Raw genomic sequence first — 19,683 nt, 5'->3', positions numbered from 1 at the left:
TAAAGCTATAAACTAATTCCTGCTATGCATTTTCATTCTATAATGCAAGAATAAAGAAACGAAATGGAGCCGCATACTTTACTAAACCAAGAAAAAGCAAATATATGTAAAATATTGTTACATGGAGCCCTGATATCATCATAGAATCCTCTCTTTTCTATTTATTTTTAATCCTTTCTGCTCTCTCCGTTTTCTTTCTTTGTATTTATGTTGAAAGGATAAGTGTATTTTTCAAATATTAAACATGAATCTTTCATATGCACCGATGTTTCTCTGCACACTAGCCAATGAGGATATCCTTCTGTGTATCAGTTTATTCTGTGAAACAACGCTTTAAAAATGCCACCATGCGCGCAATTCTAAGTTAGTCACTCCACTAAACCTTGCTCAAGATATTATAACTCAAACGGTCTTTTAACCATAAATCTAAATGAGGTTATATGATGAAATCCACCATTTCTTTACTTTTATTTGTATGGTAAAGTGAGATTGCAAGAGCCTGAAACAAAAGGTGAGGATTATACAGCAAAAACCCAAGACTTGGTGATTTTGTCTGTCTACCGACCATATCCAGTACTTTTCTACATCTCCAAAGTCTAATCCATCATATCAGATATACTATAATTCAGAAGAGCATCAATCTAAATATATATTTTATAAACTGGGATAAAATAAGCAGACAATATCCAACCAAGGTAAATCTCAATGGGGAACAATGGATGTAGAAAAAAATATTAAAAACTTGAAGATGGGAAAGAATTAAAAAGCCAGAAATCATCCTTTTATTGCATAACAGAAAGCAAAGCAAAGCGAAGTTTAATTAATATACGTTGATAAGCTAGCATGATTTCTTCTCTTCACAACTCTATTCTAGTATTCTTCTTTTCCTCCCAATTTAAACGCCTACCTCTTAGTACAACACAGTATCACACTGATCATGAAAATCTCCTCTCTAGCTAGCTCCTCTATCAGTAAGGCGGTCTAGCAGCATGTGCCCAAGCATAGGCGTCATGCCCTAATTGCTGAGCTCCACTTTGCATTAGATTTGGTGGCAGATAGACAGGCATAGATGAGGGATCAGGCAATCCAGCTTGTTGTCCACTGCTTCCGATCGCTGGTGGGGAATTATTAGCTCCGCTTTGGATGTGTCCCTGACCACCACTTCCAGCTTCTTCATCATCCTCTAATGGTAACCTCTCATAAGTGGCATTAGCAAAAGTTGCAGCAATGACCATGACCGGCCCTGCTGCAATTAGTGATCCAACCACACTTCCTCCAACAACCTGCCCTTGTCCGCCGGCAAGGTACACAGTCAGTCCAGTAGAGCCAGGAGGAGCCGGTCCCGGCAAAAATGCCCCAGTTAGGGACAAAATCTCAAACCTACCGTGGAGCGCGACTACAGCACCCGGTGCTGCTGGTTGTCTTAGGGTTACGTTGGCCACGGAGCCACTGCCACTAAGCACACAAACACCCCGTTGACGCCTCCGAGCGAACTGTGCCACACTCTCAGCTACATCAGCACCGCCAGCAATTTCCATGACATGGCTACGGAGGGCATTAGGGCTGTCTCGAGTCACAAAAATTGGTGGTTTGGGTTTGTTTTTCGATCCAGGAGGCCGGCCTCTAGGTCTTCGGTTACCTACCTCAACAGCACCCTCTTTAGCCTCATCTCCGGTATCTCTATCATCATCATCTTCGTCCCTTCCACCGCTTCTGTTGCTGGTTTCATTAATGGAAAGTTCACGATTGATTTTTCCTAACGAAGGTGAATTGGATGAAGAGTCAAGGCCAGGCAGGCCAACCTGACCCGTCCACCAAGGATTAGCCAGGATTGCTAATTAAGGGAACAGAAAGGAATTAAGAGAAAGGAAGGAGAAGATCACTTAATTGAATTTCAGTTGGTTTTATTTAGGAAAGGTTCGAGACCAGAAAGTCAAAGCAAGGTTTAGCAAGAAACATTTTTTTAAAAGAAAAAAGGTTGAATACCACAATCAATAGGGTTCTTTTACAGACTAGGTTGCTCCTATGCTGATGATCCTCTTCCTCAGATTTTGATGAGGGTGCATGTGAGAGAGGAAGAAAGAAATTAAGATTAGAAAAGGAGGTAGCTAGGGAGAGCTTGCGAAAAGAGAGAATTAGATGCAATTGGTCATCGAATCAAGTAAAGCGTGGCACGATCGATTCAAGATCAGTGATTTTAAGAGAAAGAACAAAGAACTGATGCAAAACCCGTCATAGAATCAATCAACACACAAATCAAGAGAGAAGAAAGAGAAAGAATTATAAACTAAAGCTCACTAGTTAGAGATTGGAAGTTCATCAAAGAAAATGAACTGATCTCTCAAGAGACAAAACAATGGAGCTTGTATAATTTCTTTCTTTGAATGTTGGCTCTGTGTTTTTTCTGTGCCTTTGCGTTGTGTTGTGATTCAGCAAGGTAGCTAGGCAAGGGTTTTTTTCTCCTCGACCATGTACTTTATTAATACTACGAGCGAGTACTAGCTAATAGTAACGTGATCAACAATATATTATAAGATCTTCTTTTAGAGGTCATTGAAATTAGGGTTTCGTGGGGTCTTGTGCGCGTGGGCAGGTGGGAAGCACGTCGTTTTCTCGAGTCCCAATGTTTCAATATTTTTAATATGTTTTGATTCTCTTTATAAATATATTAAAATATTTTTTTTATTTAATTTTTTTAAAATTTATTTTTAATATCAGCCTACATTAATATGAAAATATTAAAAAAATAATTTAAAATAAAAAATATATAAATAATATACTTTTTAAAACACAAAAACAAAACAACCTCTTATTTTATTAAGGTATTGTTTGGAAAAAGGCTCAAATGTGTTTTGGTAAAAATTTGAATTTTTTTTAAAATTAATTTTTTAATATTTTTGAATCTTGATATTAAAAATAAATTTAAAAAATGAAATATATATATTTTAATATATTTCATATAAAAGCATTATGATAATAAAGATGATGCACGTATGACTGCTATGATCAGTTGCTCGCAACCTTTCCCTTTGCACTCTCTTCATAATCTTTGAGTCTAATAATCTCTATGTTTATGGGTCGGCCACAAGTCGTTCTCTCGCTACATAAACAATGTCCCGTCAACTTAATTAATTACAATTCCAATTAGTGTTATACTAATTATTAAATTTGATAATAATTAATTACTAGGTAGATGGAGAGCTTTTGGCGTCCTGATAATTAATGTATGGTTATAAAAAGCTCTAAAGATTGGGATGCACACTTTCGCTTCTCTCTAACTTCATATATAGCATAAAAAAAAAAAAAGAGTTGTAAGATCCTACTAATTAATTATGAAATTAATATCTATATGCATGGTAATAAGATCTGTGTTGCATGCCAAAGGTCGAGTGCTCAGATTTCTAATCTTAATTAATTTCCAGACAAGAACATAAAGGAAAACAAATTTTAAGATGTTGATGTTTAATTGAACCCCGCCCATAAATAAAACAAAAGAAAAGGACATGATGTTTACGCGTCACGTACGTGTATGTATTGGCCTTGTAAGATCCTACTAATTTATTTTTCCCTTTTCCCCTATCCTGATCAACGTTGCATTTACTTGTACCGAAACAAAATTAATGCTGAAATGTCTTTTCACATTACTTTGTACGTACCTCGCTAGTCATTAGGGTCTTTTCTTTGAATTTTTACTCCTACATATGAACGAACACATCCATGTCTGGTGGGTGACATCTGTAGGAGGGCTGGTTATGGAGGTGCGAGTTGCTTATTTATATCATTCTACCACTACTGTTACTTTAACGACTAGCTTTGCAACCCTTGATCACCAAGGAATATGGATGGCCACCAGTACTGAGCTATTGATCCTCTGACTCTTCCAATATTGTTGTTCTCACATATCGGTACATTTGTAATTAAGACTCACGGACGTATAGTTCTTGCCATTACATGCCGAGAAAAAAGGTGCATGTAAATCTAGGTGTACAATTACTGTCAGGCAGTAAAATGTTCAGAGTGCAGGTTGCAATAATTTTGTTATTATGGTATGATACTGCTGCTGCTGCTGCTGCTGCCTGGTGGTGCTGTAGATGTGTAGAGTTCATGCAAATACTGTGAAATTACGGTAGAGGCAACGAGACAGAAGTGATGGCTGCATTTGCCTTATTTAATTTATTTTAATTATGCCTGATCAACAACTGGACATCTAGAAGCCTACGACTAGGATAGGTTGAAAGAGTGTTCTTCCAAATTTGGTAGAAATCGTAAAGCCAAATAATGTTTGTCCAGCTATGGAAACTGTTCAGTGAGGAGCTTTTGCACGTAGGAATTCTATTGCTGAGTTTTGTACGTTAAATGAATGAACGTAGAAGCCTACTCTGTTTTTTTTTCTTTCTTAGAACCAGAGTATCGTTTGACTTTTATTAAGCTTTATTGAGGGAGAAACTACAGGTGGGAGGGTCAAGAATGGATAGGCTATTCCTAAGGAAACTAGAAAACAACAGTCCTTTTGACTGGTCGGCGTGAGTTCCAGAACAACTTAACTATTTCACCATTTCAGGATTAGCCAGAACAGAAACCAAAAGATATAGAGAAGAATAGTTTGATCGGCAATTTTTATGAACATTAATTACAAGGCCTTCACCTTCCATTAATTTTGTTCTCGTGATCTAAGCTTAATACAAATCGCCATGCCCAAGATCTGCAAGAATGGGAAAACACGCTCAGTTAATTCACAAAATTTCCCAAGGAAACATACTAAGTTCAAAGTACAAATAGACAGATTTAGTTGAATCATTTAAAACTAAACCCCTAAAAATTAATCAGTTAAAGAGACATCTAATAGAACCACAACCGACAAGACAGGATTGTTAGAGAATAATATAAATCATATCCTGAGACCTCACCTAACAGCTTAAGCTATTGGATTGAGATGGTTTTTTAACATGGTATCAGAGCCTTGATGACCAAGCGGTCACGAGTTCGAATCTCACCATCCCCATTTATTTGATAAAAATTAAGCACAAGGTAATGTGGGTCTGTGCAAGTTTCAAGCCCAAAGGGCTTTCACTTGAGAGGGTGTGTTAGAGAATAATATAAATCATATTCTGGGACCTCACCTAACAGCTTAAGCTATTGGGTTGAGATAATTCTTTGACAAGTATCCTAATCAGTTACACAAAATTTACGGCGGAAGTTAACCATGAAAGCTGTAAGATTAAGATCCATTGAAGAAGAAGCGAGTGAAAGCAACGGTCTGAAATTCTGAATCCAGGCTTGTTTTAGAATTTAGTGGATTTCTCCATGTGCTGTAGTTTCAGTGGAGAGAAATGCTCTCAGTAAAAATCTGAGGGTCAACGTATTGCATCATGGCGAAAAAAATAATGATTTCAACATTTGGTTTCGTGCAGTGGAAATCCCCACCGCTACGTCTGGAGATTTCCTTGTACAACACTAAAAAACACTGCATGCTAACATGCCTTGACATTTTCTGTAAGTTCTAACAATTGCTTCCACTCCATGATTACTTGAAAACACCAGAATACGGTAAAGCACGTAGTATACGTTCAATCACAGGCCATCTCATAGCGGATACGGTAAACCATGAGTTATCTTCCAACTTAAGAAAGGACACGGTCATTGCACTTGTAGCACCCTGCAAAATCCCATTGTCAATCAAGGACTTCAAAGGTGAGGTACTCATAATTCTGCTTCAACCGTGCTTCAAGTATACAAGGACCCTGCAAACAAAATGTTACTCAGCATCAATGGAAGATATATGTTCAGGCCATGCATCCCTTGAGTAGAATTTACCTTCCTCTTCAATTTTGGTTTCCTATGCTAAAATGTCGAAAACTTTTAGCTCAATGGAAGCTGACCAAGATTTTTAAACTTTATAAATTTGGCAGGGAGACAACTTAAATTCACTTTGTATGAACAGTTTAACAGTAGTAAAAAACTGATGGTGAAAAGCTTTGGCCCTTTCAGATATGAAACAGTTATTTTGCAAATGATCCAGCATTAATTCATTACCTAATGAGATAATACAGAATTAAAAAGGAGAGGATGAAAAACCCTGCAAGGGCACATGTTCTCCGACTTGATTTCTTTTCAAATACCTGCATAGCAAGAACTTTATTATGCTCAGCTATTTCCACGCAGCTAAGTAAATAAAAAATAACTGCAAAGTAGTTCTAGCTTATTACCATCCTGAATCGATCCATGGTTCCTGACATTATACCCCTCGACGTGTCCATGTTGTTGCCCTGATTTTACAACAGATTTCGCTCAGAATAAAGAAGTTGAAATTGTTTTCCCTAAATTTGGGACTGCCAATCAAAAAATATAAACCATATACCATTCGATCAAGCAAACGGTTTTGACTCTCCACTTCCTCATGTATATCACCCGTTAACTGTAAACAAGATGTTACATATCATGAGTTGCTTCAAAAAGAAAATTTGGATTTATTTACCAGAAAATGCACTTAAACATTTATATGCATCATCAGCCAAAAAAAACACTACTTAATTTGCAGGAAAACATCAATCCTGTATAACTTTCATTTCTCTTCCATGATCAAAATTGTGTCTTATCAATAAAGAATTCCAATAGGCTGCAGAAACAGAACTTCTAGTATTACACAGATGCCTGTGAGAATGCACGCAAGAGAGTGCATGACATACAAAACTTTTTTTACTTTAAAAAAAAAAGGATTTTATTAGATAAAAAATGGAGAGGATATACAAATAGGAGGATCAGGAAACTCCAAAGACAAACAAAAATCAAAATAGAAGGGCTCTTCAATCCCTCTGACTATCTGCACATACATACAATTACACAGGTATAATTCATCATAAAAGTGGAACCAACATGAACAAATTTATCTGTGTGTGAAGAGTGTGTGTGTGTGACATCAATTGAGTACATACATTACAGGAAGCTATAACAAAAAGGGTGGCATATTAGGTGAATTTTGAATCTGCTTTCTTCAGTTAATGTTAAGCAACACTGGCACTATCCTTCCATTCCCTGCTCCATCATACGCCTAGGAGAATTTGATCTGGTATTTGCAATTTGTATGCATAAGCATAGCGAAACTTCACAGGGTGCTATACAATATTAGCACATAAAACAACCACAAATTTCAATGGATTTTTTTTTATATAAATAAAAAAACTGGTAAACATGAAGTTTCCAAAAAAAAAAAAAAACCGAACAGAAAAAACACCTGAACACAAAAGGCAAGGATAACTAGATAAGTACAGACCAGAAGCCCCTGAACGGTTTCAACTACGTGCAAGCTTGTTTAACATGCATCTCACCAGTAAGAACCTTATTACTGCCCATCATTGACAAACAACAAAAGATGCTGGTGCTGTGTAACAATAAAAAAGATGATAGTATTGTATTGTATTGTATTGTATTGTATTGTAATTGTACCATGTCAACTCAGTTCAGAATACTACTCAACTATACATCGGCAACAACATTCAAAACAAGTCTGAAATGAAAGAGCATTGTGCATGTCATCCCAAATTAATCATGACACGATACAGATTTCATGAACCAAGAAAGTAAAAACCAAGGCAGGTTCAGGCAGCAGTGTATTTAATATGAAAGGAAGTAAATTAAATAAGGAGCGATGCAAAGGATTAGTTTTAAAGTTTGGGAGAGAGGCATACGCTCTTGAGGAAAAGAACTCTATCTTGCAATGTGTGGACAGCCTTATCATTGTCATGGTCGTCGGTTTCGTGGGAAAAGGAAGAGGATGGCCTAAGACCTCCTTCTTCAAGCCCATCATCAAAGAGAGCTGTTCTCGAATTTCGATGCTCCCTGCCATCATTTTGAAAATACATTCAAGCAAATCGAAATCGAAATGCATACACAGTCCGTTATAATTTTAATTAGAAAACGAAAATGAAACCCTAGAGCTAGGATAGAAAGAAATAACCAAGCTAGATGTGATTTAGATTAACAAAATTCATATTGGATTGAGATTGAAAGGAGCATCTGATTCGTAAACTAACCTTCTGTAACTCATTGGCGGCTGCTGCTGAATCAATGATCAAAATGTTGGTCTCTGCTTCTCTATGCGGGTGTTTGGTTGCTGAGAAAATCTTTTTTTAAAAAGAGCACAAGCCGGGATCCGGCCTCGAATTTTGGTGGTTTTTTTTTTTAATTGAAAAAACTAATTACTGGGCCATAATAAAAATCCAGCGAGAATATTGACTTGCTGAAAGTTTATCCACTGAGAGCGTCTTGAGCCTTCCAAGAAGGCCCATTATTATTTAAGGTATGCCCCATCATTGAAGATGGTGAGGCCTGATGATCTCAAATACAACTCTGTGTTTTGGGAGAAATTATTGGGTGCATCAGAAATTGTATTTCATCCTTTCACCTTTCTTTTTTAAAAGTTTAGGATTCATTATAAAAATAAGTTATTTTTTTACATTTTTATGAGAAAAAAACGAATACAATTTTTGGTATACTATCTAATTTTTCTTTTTTATATCAATTTTGTCTCCATTACATAAAAATACTAAAACGAGTGAGGTTTTTATTGTTGAGCTAGCACTATTCACACACTCACAAACATCATGGATGGCACTGTATATTTTTTAATAATTTATTTTGGTTTTTAATTTTTTATTTGTGTAATTTGAGAAGTTCAATTGCATCTGAATTCTTAGTCAATGATAAAATTAAAAGGAGGATGAAAATAAAAAGAACACTAAAAATAGGTGGCGTGCCGAAGATTGCATGAGAAATACACTTACATCCTACATCTTTAAAAATAACACAATATATACAATTTAGGTTATGTTAAATTTTTTAAAATTAATTTTGATACACAAGTTCATTTTTGTTATTTTCAATTCCTAGTTAAAGAGAAGAGAGAGATATAGTTTGCTGGATTTCGATGATATTAGAGAAAGTCATCATTCACTCCATTTCCGACCATCAAAATAGGTTTTCTTCATGTCCACGGGTTTCATGAGATGAGAAGGGCTTCATAATGGTTGTTTAGAGCCTCGATGTTGCATGAACAAATAGATATAAGTCAAGAAAGTTAAAACTAAACCAGTTTGATGTCAGGTTTTTGTACTATTTTTTGAGTATTTAGAGTTGAAGAAATGATTTTTAGGTGTTATAAGGGTGGTGGCGAGGTGTTCTTGGATTGAAATAGCTTAAAAATTGTTTTTCTTGTTGTCAAAAGACTAGTTACCTGGTTTTTTAGCCACCATTGTGATGACCGAAATCTGTACTTTCAGACGACACATTATCTGTCTTGGCGAGTAACATGTTCCCTACTTATTATTTTTTTTCAAAAGATAAGGATGAGTGACAGGTCATCCATTTCTTTTAAAAAATAAAAATAAATAAAAACAAGCCCTAGCCCTTAGGGCTAGGTTTGATGGCCCATCAACACTTCTAGTCTCTTCATTTCAGTGGCTCAAGCGTGCTGAGCCATAGACCCACGAGTCTGAACACTTTTTTGCCCTTTTTTTTTTCAGGTTGAATATAAACTTAAAGGAAAAAAATAATGAACCCGATTGAATTTATGATTCGGACCACAAATTTAAAAAAACTTGGAAATGGCTAGTTCTTTTTCTATTTTAGGAGGTGGGACTCATGTACTTTGCACGTGATTTTTTTTAACATTTTTCTATCAATGGATTCTAACGTAGGAATCCAAATTGTCACAGGATAAAATTGATGCAAGAAATTGTGTGGGGGTAAAGATATTGAGGAATCCAAATCTTCACATGATAACATTTTTAATACTTGTAGAAGAAATTTCATTACTCGTGTGAAGAAGAACAACAAGGCAGGGTTTGGTTCCTTTTCTATCTCGAGAGGAGGGCTGCTTGGAAGTCAAATAAAGATTACTTTTTAAAATATTTTTTATTTTAATATATTAAAATAATATTTTTTTTATTTTTAAAAATTATTTTTAACATTAACACAATAAAATAATATATATATATATATATATATATAAATAATTTAATTTTTTTAAAATATTTTCAAAACCGGGCGCTCTGAACCACACATGGTGTAAATACCCGCGCATGCAAATACGCACACTCAAGTGCATGTTTAATTATTGAGTGAATAGTAATAATAATAATAATAATAATAAGTCAACGTTTATTTTTATTTTTAATTTTTGATAAATTCAGACCAGTGACGACACAGGGTTTCTAAATCAAGGGGTCTTTATTATCACATCAATGCTCTCTTCTACCGACTGTAACCTGTTTAATGCCACGTGATACCACCTGCTTTCAGCCTTGGATTTATCTGGTACGTCCGTTCCTTTGATTGTTTCAAGTCTGGCATCACCCTTGGCAATAAATATTTGTAATTTCTCAGGATCATTAGCAAGCAAAAAATCATGAAACTAGACAAAATGTTGTTCTGTTTAAAAATGATACCTTGCATTGCAAACTAACTCATTTGCTCACGAAGCATGCAATTGAGGACCCAAGCCACTGGTTTTGTCAGACCAAAGGTTCATAACCATGTGTGCCTGGTCTGCAAATAGTTACAAGTTGGCCCTAAACCTAAAGAACTCACAGTGCATAATAATGCTTCGTTTCAGAAGAAAGAATGCACAGAATCACGTAAATAGATCTTAACAGCACCAGAATAAAACAGTTATGATCGGAGTGTTCACACATGTCTTGCACATGAACGCCTAGATGTTTGTGTGTTGGAGAATAATATAAATTATATCTTGGAATTTCACTAAACAACTTAAGATAAGATGATTTTTTGATATAGTATCAGAGTTTTAATGACTACATAGTTACGAGTTCGAATCTCACTATCTTTATTTATTTAATAAAAATTAAACACAAAATAATATGAGGCTGCGCAAGTTTCAAATCCAAAAAGCCTTTAATTGATTAAGCATGTTAGAGAATGATATAAATCATATTTTGAGATCTCACATAACACCTAACGCTCTTGCGCATGACCGCCTCTTCTACACCAGATGCTTGTGGATGCAAGAATACTAAAGAAGAAAGCACAAACCCATGCATTAGTCAATTGTTTTCCATGCCAGTGACCTCATCTCGCATTCATTATGATGCCTTACTGTCTTCATGCAACACAAACAGGGTGTGTAACCCATGGGTGCATTATGCTACAAAATATAGAGAAGGATGATGTTGGTGAACTTAAAGAAGTTATCACTGGACAAGAAAATGCTTGATTGATGTGTCGCTAGAAGAATTTCAATTTGTTGTTTAGTCAGGGGGGTGGCCAATTCTGATTAGAAATTTTAGTCAATATAAATTTAATTGTCCAGTTCAATACTAAAACTAGGAGACTGCAGATGCATATTGCTAGCTGATCGACAATCCATCCCATACTTCAATCCATCCGATAATTCAATCCATCCGATAATAACACTTATGCACAGAAAATTAGATAAGTTAATCATATTGTTTTTAATGGGATAAAAACTTCTCCTTTAAAACAGCTTTTAACAAGATAAAAGTTGATTATTATAATGTTCAGAGATACACCAAACAATTTCAAAAAAAAAAAAAAAAAATTGTTTATGTCCAGTTCATCATAACAAACCCTCCCTTGTATTTTCAATGACCTGATTCCTTGAGTTAAACCTCTACTTGCAAATGTCACTGAAATTTTGATAAGTGAATACCACAGATTGTACACAGATATATACACATTCTACAGAACAGAGAGATTTTCTCATAATTAATTGAATTCATGTACTTCAAAAGTCAAAACTTCCCATACCTGGCAGTGGAAGACATTAATTAACTCAGATCTTCAGTTATGTAAGTCATCAGTGTGAAAAGCTTGAAAATTAATCTTGTTTGAACTGTCATTTGTGTCTTCATTCAAGTATCAGGAGTCAACAACTACACTTTACAACCTCCTTCAGGTATTCATATTAATTAAGATAATTAAACAACAAAGGAAGCTCGGCACTGCAACTGCCATTGCATGCAGTCTTCAAAATCAAAACTACTTGCACAATCCAGCAAAGCATTTTGCTGATGTTCATAGCGACATATGTAATTCATCCCAACAAGAAGCTCACAAATAGCTGCCTCTGTCTTTCCCCTGTCAGCAAAATACAATGTCTGAAGTAGAAGAACATTTGTCCGCTTGACAATTTGGTGCTGCTCGAAATTACGCTCACTTTGCCACCTGATCATGTTATGCGCAAGAGGAGCAAGCCACCTGAGTATTCCATCAAGAGTCTCCTTCCAATCATGGGCAAGCGGAGCATCATATATAGCAAGATGTTTCACGTAGGACTTGAGGTTAGTCCTCAGAGACATTCTTAGGCTTGTTGGTAACATCTGGTACAAGTCATCCCTTGCTTCCTCGCCCACTAAATGGGGATAGCGAAGCAATTTCTCTATAACAATTATGACATTTGCATAATGCAAGGCCAAGGCAGATCCTCCAATTGTGGAAGGAGGAGCATAAACCATTAGCCTACTTTTGGGACCAAACCGTGCATTATTCATCCCACCACGCCTGGCTTGTCTTTGATCTCCACTGAAAGAAACTCGATTGGAAAAGCCTGAAGGGATTGGGTCCTCTATCTTCAAACTACCATTGCCAACACTATAACAACGAGAAGTTTGGCTCCTCTGGTCCTCATCGACAGCAACACAACTTTCATCATCATCAAACTTTGAAGCCGAACTGCTCAAACTAAGGCAATCCAGGAAAAGCCTTCCAGGACTAGTCCCACATGGAAACACGATATCTTCAGTTCGAAATAATAGATCAACTTCACCTTTCCCTGAAGCAATCCGAGGTTTAATATGTGTCTCCCTTTTCTCCACCACGGCTCTCTCAATTGGTCCCGATTGACACAAATTGCTACTTCGCTTGCTAACAGCCCGTCTCAGTGGCCCTGAAACCCTTTGTGAACCATGACAATCACCAATATGTCCTGGGACCTCCCTGCATTCGTCCTTCATGGGAGGGGACGAACAGACCCCTTCAACAGCCCCAGGGCCCTTCATTTGCAACACCGATTCCCCAAAAACAACAGAAATCCTAGCGTAAATAGTACAAACAGTCCTAGCCAACAACTCAACAACCTTATCACAAGTCTGGTTCCAAAGAGAAATCTCCTTAAGATGCCTCACATCCTGTTTCTGCCAAATAAGTTTCTGCTCAAACGCCCTTCGACTCTCTTCGTGTTGATTCTGCTGAAATTTCTTGGTAGCCTGCTCCAATTCATTCAAAACCTCCAGTTCACAATACAAATTAGAGGTTGCATTCACATACCTCTCCATCTTCTTAACCATACCCTCCATATCCTTAACCAAAAACCCCAAGTCCTTCACATCAATAACCCCACCAACAATATCCCCATAAACATGCTCAAAACCCTGCAAAGCAGGCTCGACACACTTCTTTCCTAGCCTAGAAACAACATTAGCTACCCTGTTCAAGTCATCGAGTTTCTCAGCTAAAGCAAGCTGAAGAAGGTAACTTTCATCAGTTGACACCAAGTTCTTAACTCCCTCGGATTTCAAGATCTCATTTTTTAGCTTTGAGATCTCAGAATCAGAGAGGGACTTGTGGAGGTGTACAGTTTGAGACAAGACAATAGCAACCTCAAAAGACAAGATGCCAATGATTTGTTTGTCTTTAGAATCTTGTTTATTTCTTGGGTGGTTGTGGTTGTGGTTGTTCTTTTTCTTGGAAGATTCAAGAAGAAGTGCGTGCTTAAGATTGCTACTTACCTGGTTTCCCATCTTCACAATCCAGGCTTCTGCCACCATATCTCTAACCCCAATCACCAAGAAATGAATGCTCTTTCAAAAGCAAATGTGAATCTTTTACCTTGTTAGAAGAGTGTGTGTGTCTTTGTGGAGGGAAACAAGAAATGGCTGGTAGCGGCGTTTAAGAGAAACAGAAGCTCCTCGGGGGATTTTTCATCTTTTTTGTGTTTTTTGGGCGTGTGATGTTAGGACTGGTTTTATTTCAAAAGTAAAAGGGGTTGAGCTGTGTTCTGATTCTTGAAGGTGGTCCAAAGCCAAAGGGTATGCCAAATATTGCTATGCTACGCTGTTCCTTTTTGTTTGTACAGTGACCTAAGAGGGGGACTGTTATATATATTTAAGTTTTCTGGGTTCGACTTACAATTTATCAGGACCTTCATCTCATTTATTGCATTTGGTGTACTGTACAGAAAGTAAAATATCCATCTAATCTTTTGTCAAACAACTGATATGTTATTTTCAATAAATTAGGTGCTGGTTTGGATGGGCTAAAATATCCATTTCAAGATTTTTGCACTGGATTGGACTTCGGAGAAAGAAACAAAATAAAAAATCTATTTTTTATATTAATATATTAAAATGATTTAAAAACATTAAAAAAATTAAATTTTGAACCAATAGTGTTCTGGCGGCAACGAGAAACACTATTAGTGAAAGAGACCATTTCCCACACTTCGCATAAAGGAAAAGAGTAAAAATTCGAAGAGGCACAGTTCCAATCTCAGGAGCAGGTGAGATTTCAATTTTGAAACCTTGTCTTGTTTAGTTTTTTTATTTTCTTATTTTTGACCCACAACCAGTGGAGTAGGAACTCTATTTCGGGAGGGCAGCTCACGGGCACTCTGTCAGTACTCGACATAAGTGGGTTTGACCTCACAACGTGCTTTAGGGTCAACCTAACCAACAGTAGCTGGAAAGAGTTTGACTTCGACCTCACTTATTCCGATTTCTCTCTCGAGGAAAAAAAAAAACGTCTTTACATATTTCATGAAGGACACAGTTCATGCTGACACAGTAAGACCCATCTGAATGGAAGTACAGGACTCGAAAAATCAAAATCCTTTTAACCATAAGAGCCGAAAAGGCAGCAATGTGAAGCCAAAATGTTCATATTTTGCATATATAGATAGGTCAAATTGATTGATACGGTAGTTTGCTAAAATTTGCTTAATCACGTGGTGTGAGGAATTTTTTGAGTGTAAAATAGAGGAATGTTGATAGTGTGCGGTAGCAGTTTTTTTAAAATTAAATTTTTTTTGAAAATATATCAAAATAATATATTTTTTATTTTTTAAAATTATTCTTGATATCAGAACATTAAAACAATAAAAAATATAAAAAATAATCTTAAACAAAACAAATCAAATTTAAAAAAAAAAATAGTTTCGACTGTGTGTTTCTAAACCCTACGTTAATATTTTACTTGCAAGCCTATGTTAACGTATAGGAAATTTTTGTAATTATTGGAGGATTTAGGCATGACCCGCTCCTCTCTCTCGAGCAAACAGTACTTGAATACTTCATCTTAGGATATAAGAATATATAGCAAAAGATAACCATATCATCAAATGTCCCTTTCTCTATAATACGGGACTTCTTCGGTTTATTTCGTTATGTTGCATAGAAATACCGATCAAAGGAAGGGAAAGTTTGTCAAAAGCTAACCATAGTGGGAGTTGTTAGATTGAAATTTTATATTTTTATTACGAGGACAGTTTGCATGCTTGGTCAAGACCATGCGCGTGGATGGTTTTGGCGAGGAATTAAGAAACAATCACATAATGACAAGAGGAGAGGATAAAACCATTGTCTAGATCACCCGTAACGTCATGGGTTTTGGCATCTCTCCTGCAGTCAAGATATGTCCAGTTTATATACCTAAGCAGATGCCCCAATCTGTCATGTTAGCATAATAAATAATAATCATGATGGATATTATGAGTTAATTATTACAACTTTGCTTGGATGAATTTTTCTTGATAAAGAGTCTTCGTTGAGGATCTTTGCCTTTGCTTAACCCACTTTATTAGTTTTTGAGATATCATTATATCATCATCATCATTATCATTATCTTTCTTTCTTTTTTATGATAATGTCCTCTAGTTTTAGGTCCTAGGTCCTGATTTTTCATAGATTCACTTAAAATTATAAGGAATAATCTTTTCACGTGATATATAGATAAAAGTGATATTTTAACCTATTATCTAACTTGATGATGAATAATTATTTAATGATTAATAATTTATTATGATTTGTGTATTTATCTCATAATGATTTGTTAGAATCTTCTAAAAGATAAAAAACATGATTGAGTTTGCATTAAGTTGTTTATCTACTATTAATAAATATTGACTAACATAACTCTGATTCATCATCATCGCATATATAACCATATTCATATTATTACTGTCATTTACAACTTCATGTATATTGCTAGAACTAAAAGTTAACCCAACCATCCTTTCTACTATGATCTCACGAGGAATATATGATTTTTCGTGTGCAAACCAACACAAGTAGCTCTTCATGAATTTTTTTTGTAAAAGACATATCGTTACAACATTTTCAAAACTATAAATTTAACCTTTATATTTTAAAATTCATTTATAACCTACTCGTTTTTATCAATTTCAGGATATTTTTTAATTCTTTTTTAATTTTAAAAAAATAGAATAAAGAAAGTAGAAGTAGCTGATATGAGAAATTGTGATAAAGAAAGAATGCATTTTTTTTAAAATAGAAATAAGTACTAGATCGAGGATAGTCAACGCTAATCAGTGAGTTGTCTAATTATTTTTCATACGACAAAGACCAATCAATTAATTTTGATGAACTACAGAGATTATTAGATAGAAGGCATACGCTCCGCAGCGAGTAAAATTATTTGTTTTAATGTAAAAAAAAATTCATGCAAAACTTGGGATTTAAAAAAAAAAAAGAGAATTAGAACATTAAATCGACTGAATTTTATAACCTCAGCTAATCTAATAATATTAAAAAAAAATAGATAATGACAGTAGATAAACTAAATTAATAAAAAAAATAGTATTAATAATATATAAAAAAAGTGATAACAGAAAAAAAAACTCGAGTTAACTCAGGTCTACCCATTAAATCTGCAATCCGAAACATGAATTCAGGATAACCACTAAAAAAAAGTGAAAAAAATAACAAAAGCTAATTCATAACCAACCAAATGCTGGAAAACAAAATTTTAAAAAAAATACGCTAAAAAAACAGAAGTTCATTAAAACTAATCTTCTAAACTTGTGACCCCGGTTATGAGATTGGCACCACATTATAGAAGACAAGCCTGAAAAAATTACAAAGCAAAATTCTCAATAAACTAAATATCAACGGATGAAACTAAGAAAAAAATTTTAATTAAAAACTACGATCAAAAAAATGATGACAAAATTTTTTAGTAAATTTTTTCAAAACTCGTTGATTTTATTTGTTAAATCTTTATATAAAAAAAATGTAATTTTAACATTCTTGCATAATAAAAAAATTAGTCGATCCAAGTAATCCTGGTTAACTTACTACCTGTGACCCAGGAGTTATTTGGGGTCAACTCCCGTACCGGGTTTAAAAACCATGATCAAAAGAACAAGGACTCAATTTTTTTTTGTTAAATTTTTTTATTTTTTTTTAAAACCCGGATTTAAAAACCATGATTCTAAACTTGTTTTCATCAATTCTTACGAACAGCTAACTATTTCATATTGATATACAAATGTGAGTCACACCTTAAGTACATGGGGGACTCATTCTTCATTCAAGGCTTCCGATTAATTAGTTCAGTCCAAGCGGGGAACCAATTTGTAAGGGGACATGATCATAAGGCTTCAACTAGAGAGATCAAGGATCAGCAGTTTGCGTCTCAGGTTCGAACCCTGTGGACACTCATATGATGGCCACTGGAGGCTTACATGGTCGTTAACTTTAGGGCCCGTGGGATTAGTCGAGGTGCGCGCAAGCTGGCCCGGACACCCACGATAATAATAATAATAAAAAAAAAAGGATCAGCAGCTAAGTGTGACAGAGAGCCAGCATTGCTGCATATATCAACACAGATTCGGAGAATCGGAGTTTGATTAGAAAATTTGTGAAAGAAATGAACGTTGGTGTTCATTCCTCTTTGGCAGTGTCTCATGTTTTCTCGAAGTCTCCAGAATGCCTCAGCCCCCGGGTGTCTATTGCTGGCAACATTCAGCTTCGGCCGACTGAAATGTGAAACACTTTATTGGAAAATGGTGCAGCTCTAGAGACCTCAAGAGGACCACCTTCACTTTGCCTTTCATTTTGTGTTGTCTTTGCCTCTGCCTAATCATTTTATGCATCAGTTTGCCTATGGCCCATCAGCCTTTTCTTTTCCTCTTTCTGCCATGAAAATGATATTATAATGACATCCTTTTGACAAACTAAACTAATTACAATTAAAAAAAAAAAACTGAAAGCCATATGAAAAACACGCACTAGACATAAAACACCATGGAGAGCAATAATATTTTTTTCTTTTTTTGGTCCCTATAATTATTTACACTTTGGTCCCTTGATTTTCTTCTTTTTATTCGGTCATTTGATATTGGTTTGATTTGCAATTGGTTTTTATGATTTATTTTCCAAGCGTTCATGTATGGATCTTGAGGAAATATTCTTCTACTTGGTTAATTCTTGATTTTGCGGAACAAAATTTAATTTATTTGTTTTAGAATAATTAGAGCTTCAGGAATCAAATTTGAAGGATAAAAAAATACCTAGTTCTTTTTTTTTTCAAATTCAGGGAATGATTTGCATAGTCAAAAGGGGAAGTTCATGCCTTTTTTTATTTTTATTTCAGTCCCTCAACTTTTGTTTTTAATTTTATTCTTTCACATTTGATTTATAGGAAATTGAGTTTCAGATTTTTTTCATTTTGCTTTCTTTAGAATTATCACATTCTTATTTAATTTTTATTTTATTATCAAATATTAAGAGGATATATTTTTATAATATTAAAAAGTGTTTATTTTTTAATTTGACCGATGCATATATTTTTTAGTTTGATTTATTTATTATTATTGTTTTTTTTAATCATATTATTAAATTATTTGTATTTAAGTTGAATCTACAATCTAAATCTCATATTTTCTTTACTTTTTTTAAATTTGCTAATGTCGCCTCAACATTTCTTTTATATTAAGAAAAACTTGTTCGACTGACGGCTCACTAATATAGTTATGAATAATTAGTAACCTTTTAACGTATCTATATCTCTGTCCATCCGTGCCTAAACGTTGTTCTGAAACAAAAAAGATGAATTATGTACAAACTTTTAACAAAATTGTTGTTTCCAAACAACTCATGTCTGCAAAACACGACAGAACTGTTAATGGTGCCTACATTAGAGAGTGTTGGAAGTCAAGCTTTCTACTATAATTTTTTTTTTAATCGATGTTAATTGTTCAGCTAAACTTGTATGTATTTTAATTAATTTTATAAAATTTAAAATTAATAATTATATTTTAATAATTCTAAAAAATACTCAAACTTATAATCATTAAAAAAAACAAATTCGACCAATTGAATTAGTTATTCCGAATAGGTTACAGGGTTACTAGTTGTTCAACTAAATAAATGGGCAAGTAGAATGGTCTTTTTGGTATATAAATAGTGCTCATGGCAACCACATGGCCCCCACAACCTATCTAAAAACAAAGAAAACAGATATTTTTTAGTGGAGGCCGGAATAAGATGCCGAGAAGAGATGTTGATAAAAAAAAATAAAAATAAAAAATAAAAAATAAAAGGAGTGGTTAATGGGCTGATGCTAACAAATTCCCGCCACATTGCATGTAGGTTTGTGTTTGGGCTAACTTTTGTCCAGAGAATATAGCAAGGC

General features: G+C 34.8%; 3 protein-coding genes across 3 annotated transcripts; all 3 read right to left on the bottom strand.

Annotated features, from left to right (window-relative positions):
• Nucleotides 1-638: 638 nt before the first annotated feature.
• LOC7492425 (AT-hook motif nuclear-localized protein 20) lies at nt 639-5,704 on the bottom strand. Its single transcript, XM_024609902.2, has 2 exons — nt 5,566-5,704; nt 639-1,834 (listed from the first exon to the last, which is right to left on the bottom strand). The coding sequence occupies exons 1-2, from the start codon at nt 5,702-5,704 to the stop codon at nt 969-971; spliced, it is 1,005 nt and encodes a 334-aa protein (XP_024465670.2). The 3' UTR covers nt 639-968.
• On the bottom strand, nt 5,337-8,195 carry LOC7492424 (bet1-like SNARE 1-2). The gene is made up of 6 exons (XM_002314605.4): nt 8,031-8,195; nt 7,686-7,836; nt 6,359-6,415; nt 6,207-6,266; nt 6,034-6,119; nt 5,337-5,741 (listed from the first exon to the last, which is right to left on the bottom strand). The coding sequence occupies exons 1-6, from the start codon at nt 8,042-8,044 to the stop codon at nt 5,714-5,716; spliced, it is 396 nt and encodes a 131-aa protein (XP_002314641.3). The 5' UTR covers nt 8,045-8,195; the 3' UTR covers nt 5,337-5,713.
• Nucleotides 8,196-11,857: 3,662 nt separating this feature from the next.
• LOC7492423 (protein PSK SIMULATOR 1) lies at nt 11,858-14,176 on the bottom strand. Its single transcript, XM_024609963.2, has one exon. It carries the CDS (start codon nt 13,797-13,799, stop codon nt 11,952-11,954), a length of 1,848 nt encoding a protein of 615 aa, XP_024465731.1. The 5' UTR covers nt 13,800-14,176; the 3' UTR covers nt 11,858-11,951.
• Between the last annotated feature and the right edge of the window lie 5,507 nt (nt 14,177-19,683).

This window comes from Populus trichocarpa, chromosome 10 (assembly GCF_000002775.5).
Source record: "Populus trichocarpa isolate Nisqually-1 chromosome 10, P.trichocarpa_v4.1, whole genome shotgun sequence".
In the NCBI taxonomy this organism is placed as follows: domain Eukaryota; kingdom Viridiplantae; phylum Streptophyta; class Magnoliopsida; order Malpighiales; family Salicaceae; genus Populus; species Populus trichocarpa.
Note: the sequence above shows the minus strand (reverse complement) of the source record. Positions and strands in the feature narration are given on the sequence as shown.

Excerpts from the sequence above, each read along its gene's own strand:
- LOC7492425 (XM_024609902.2), bottom strand. The coding sequence starts at position 5,704 with ATGAGTACCTCACCTTTGAAGTCCTTGATTGACAATGGGATTTTGCAG. Across the intron at positions 1,835-5,565 it reads GAGATGGCCTGTGATTGAAC|CAATCCTGGCTAATCCTTGG; the intron begins GTATACTACGTG and ends TCCCTTAATTAG.
- LOC7492424 (XM_002314605.4), bottom strand. Across the intron at positions 6,120-6,206 it reads CCATGGATCGATTCAGGATG|GTATTTGAAAAGAAATCAAG; the intron begins GTAATAAGCTAG and ends CTTGCTATGCAG. Across the intron at positions 5,742-6,033 it reads ATTCTGTATTATCTCATTAG|GGTCCTTGTATACTTGAAGC; the intron begins GTAATGAATTAA and ends TTTTGTTTGCAG.
- LOC7492423 (XM_024609963.2), bottom strand. The coding sequence starts at position 13,799 with ATGGTGGCAGAAGCCTGGATTGTGAAGATGGGAAACCAGGTAAGTAGC.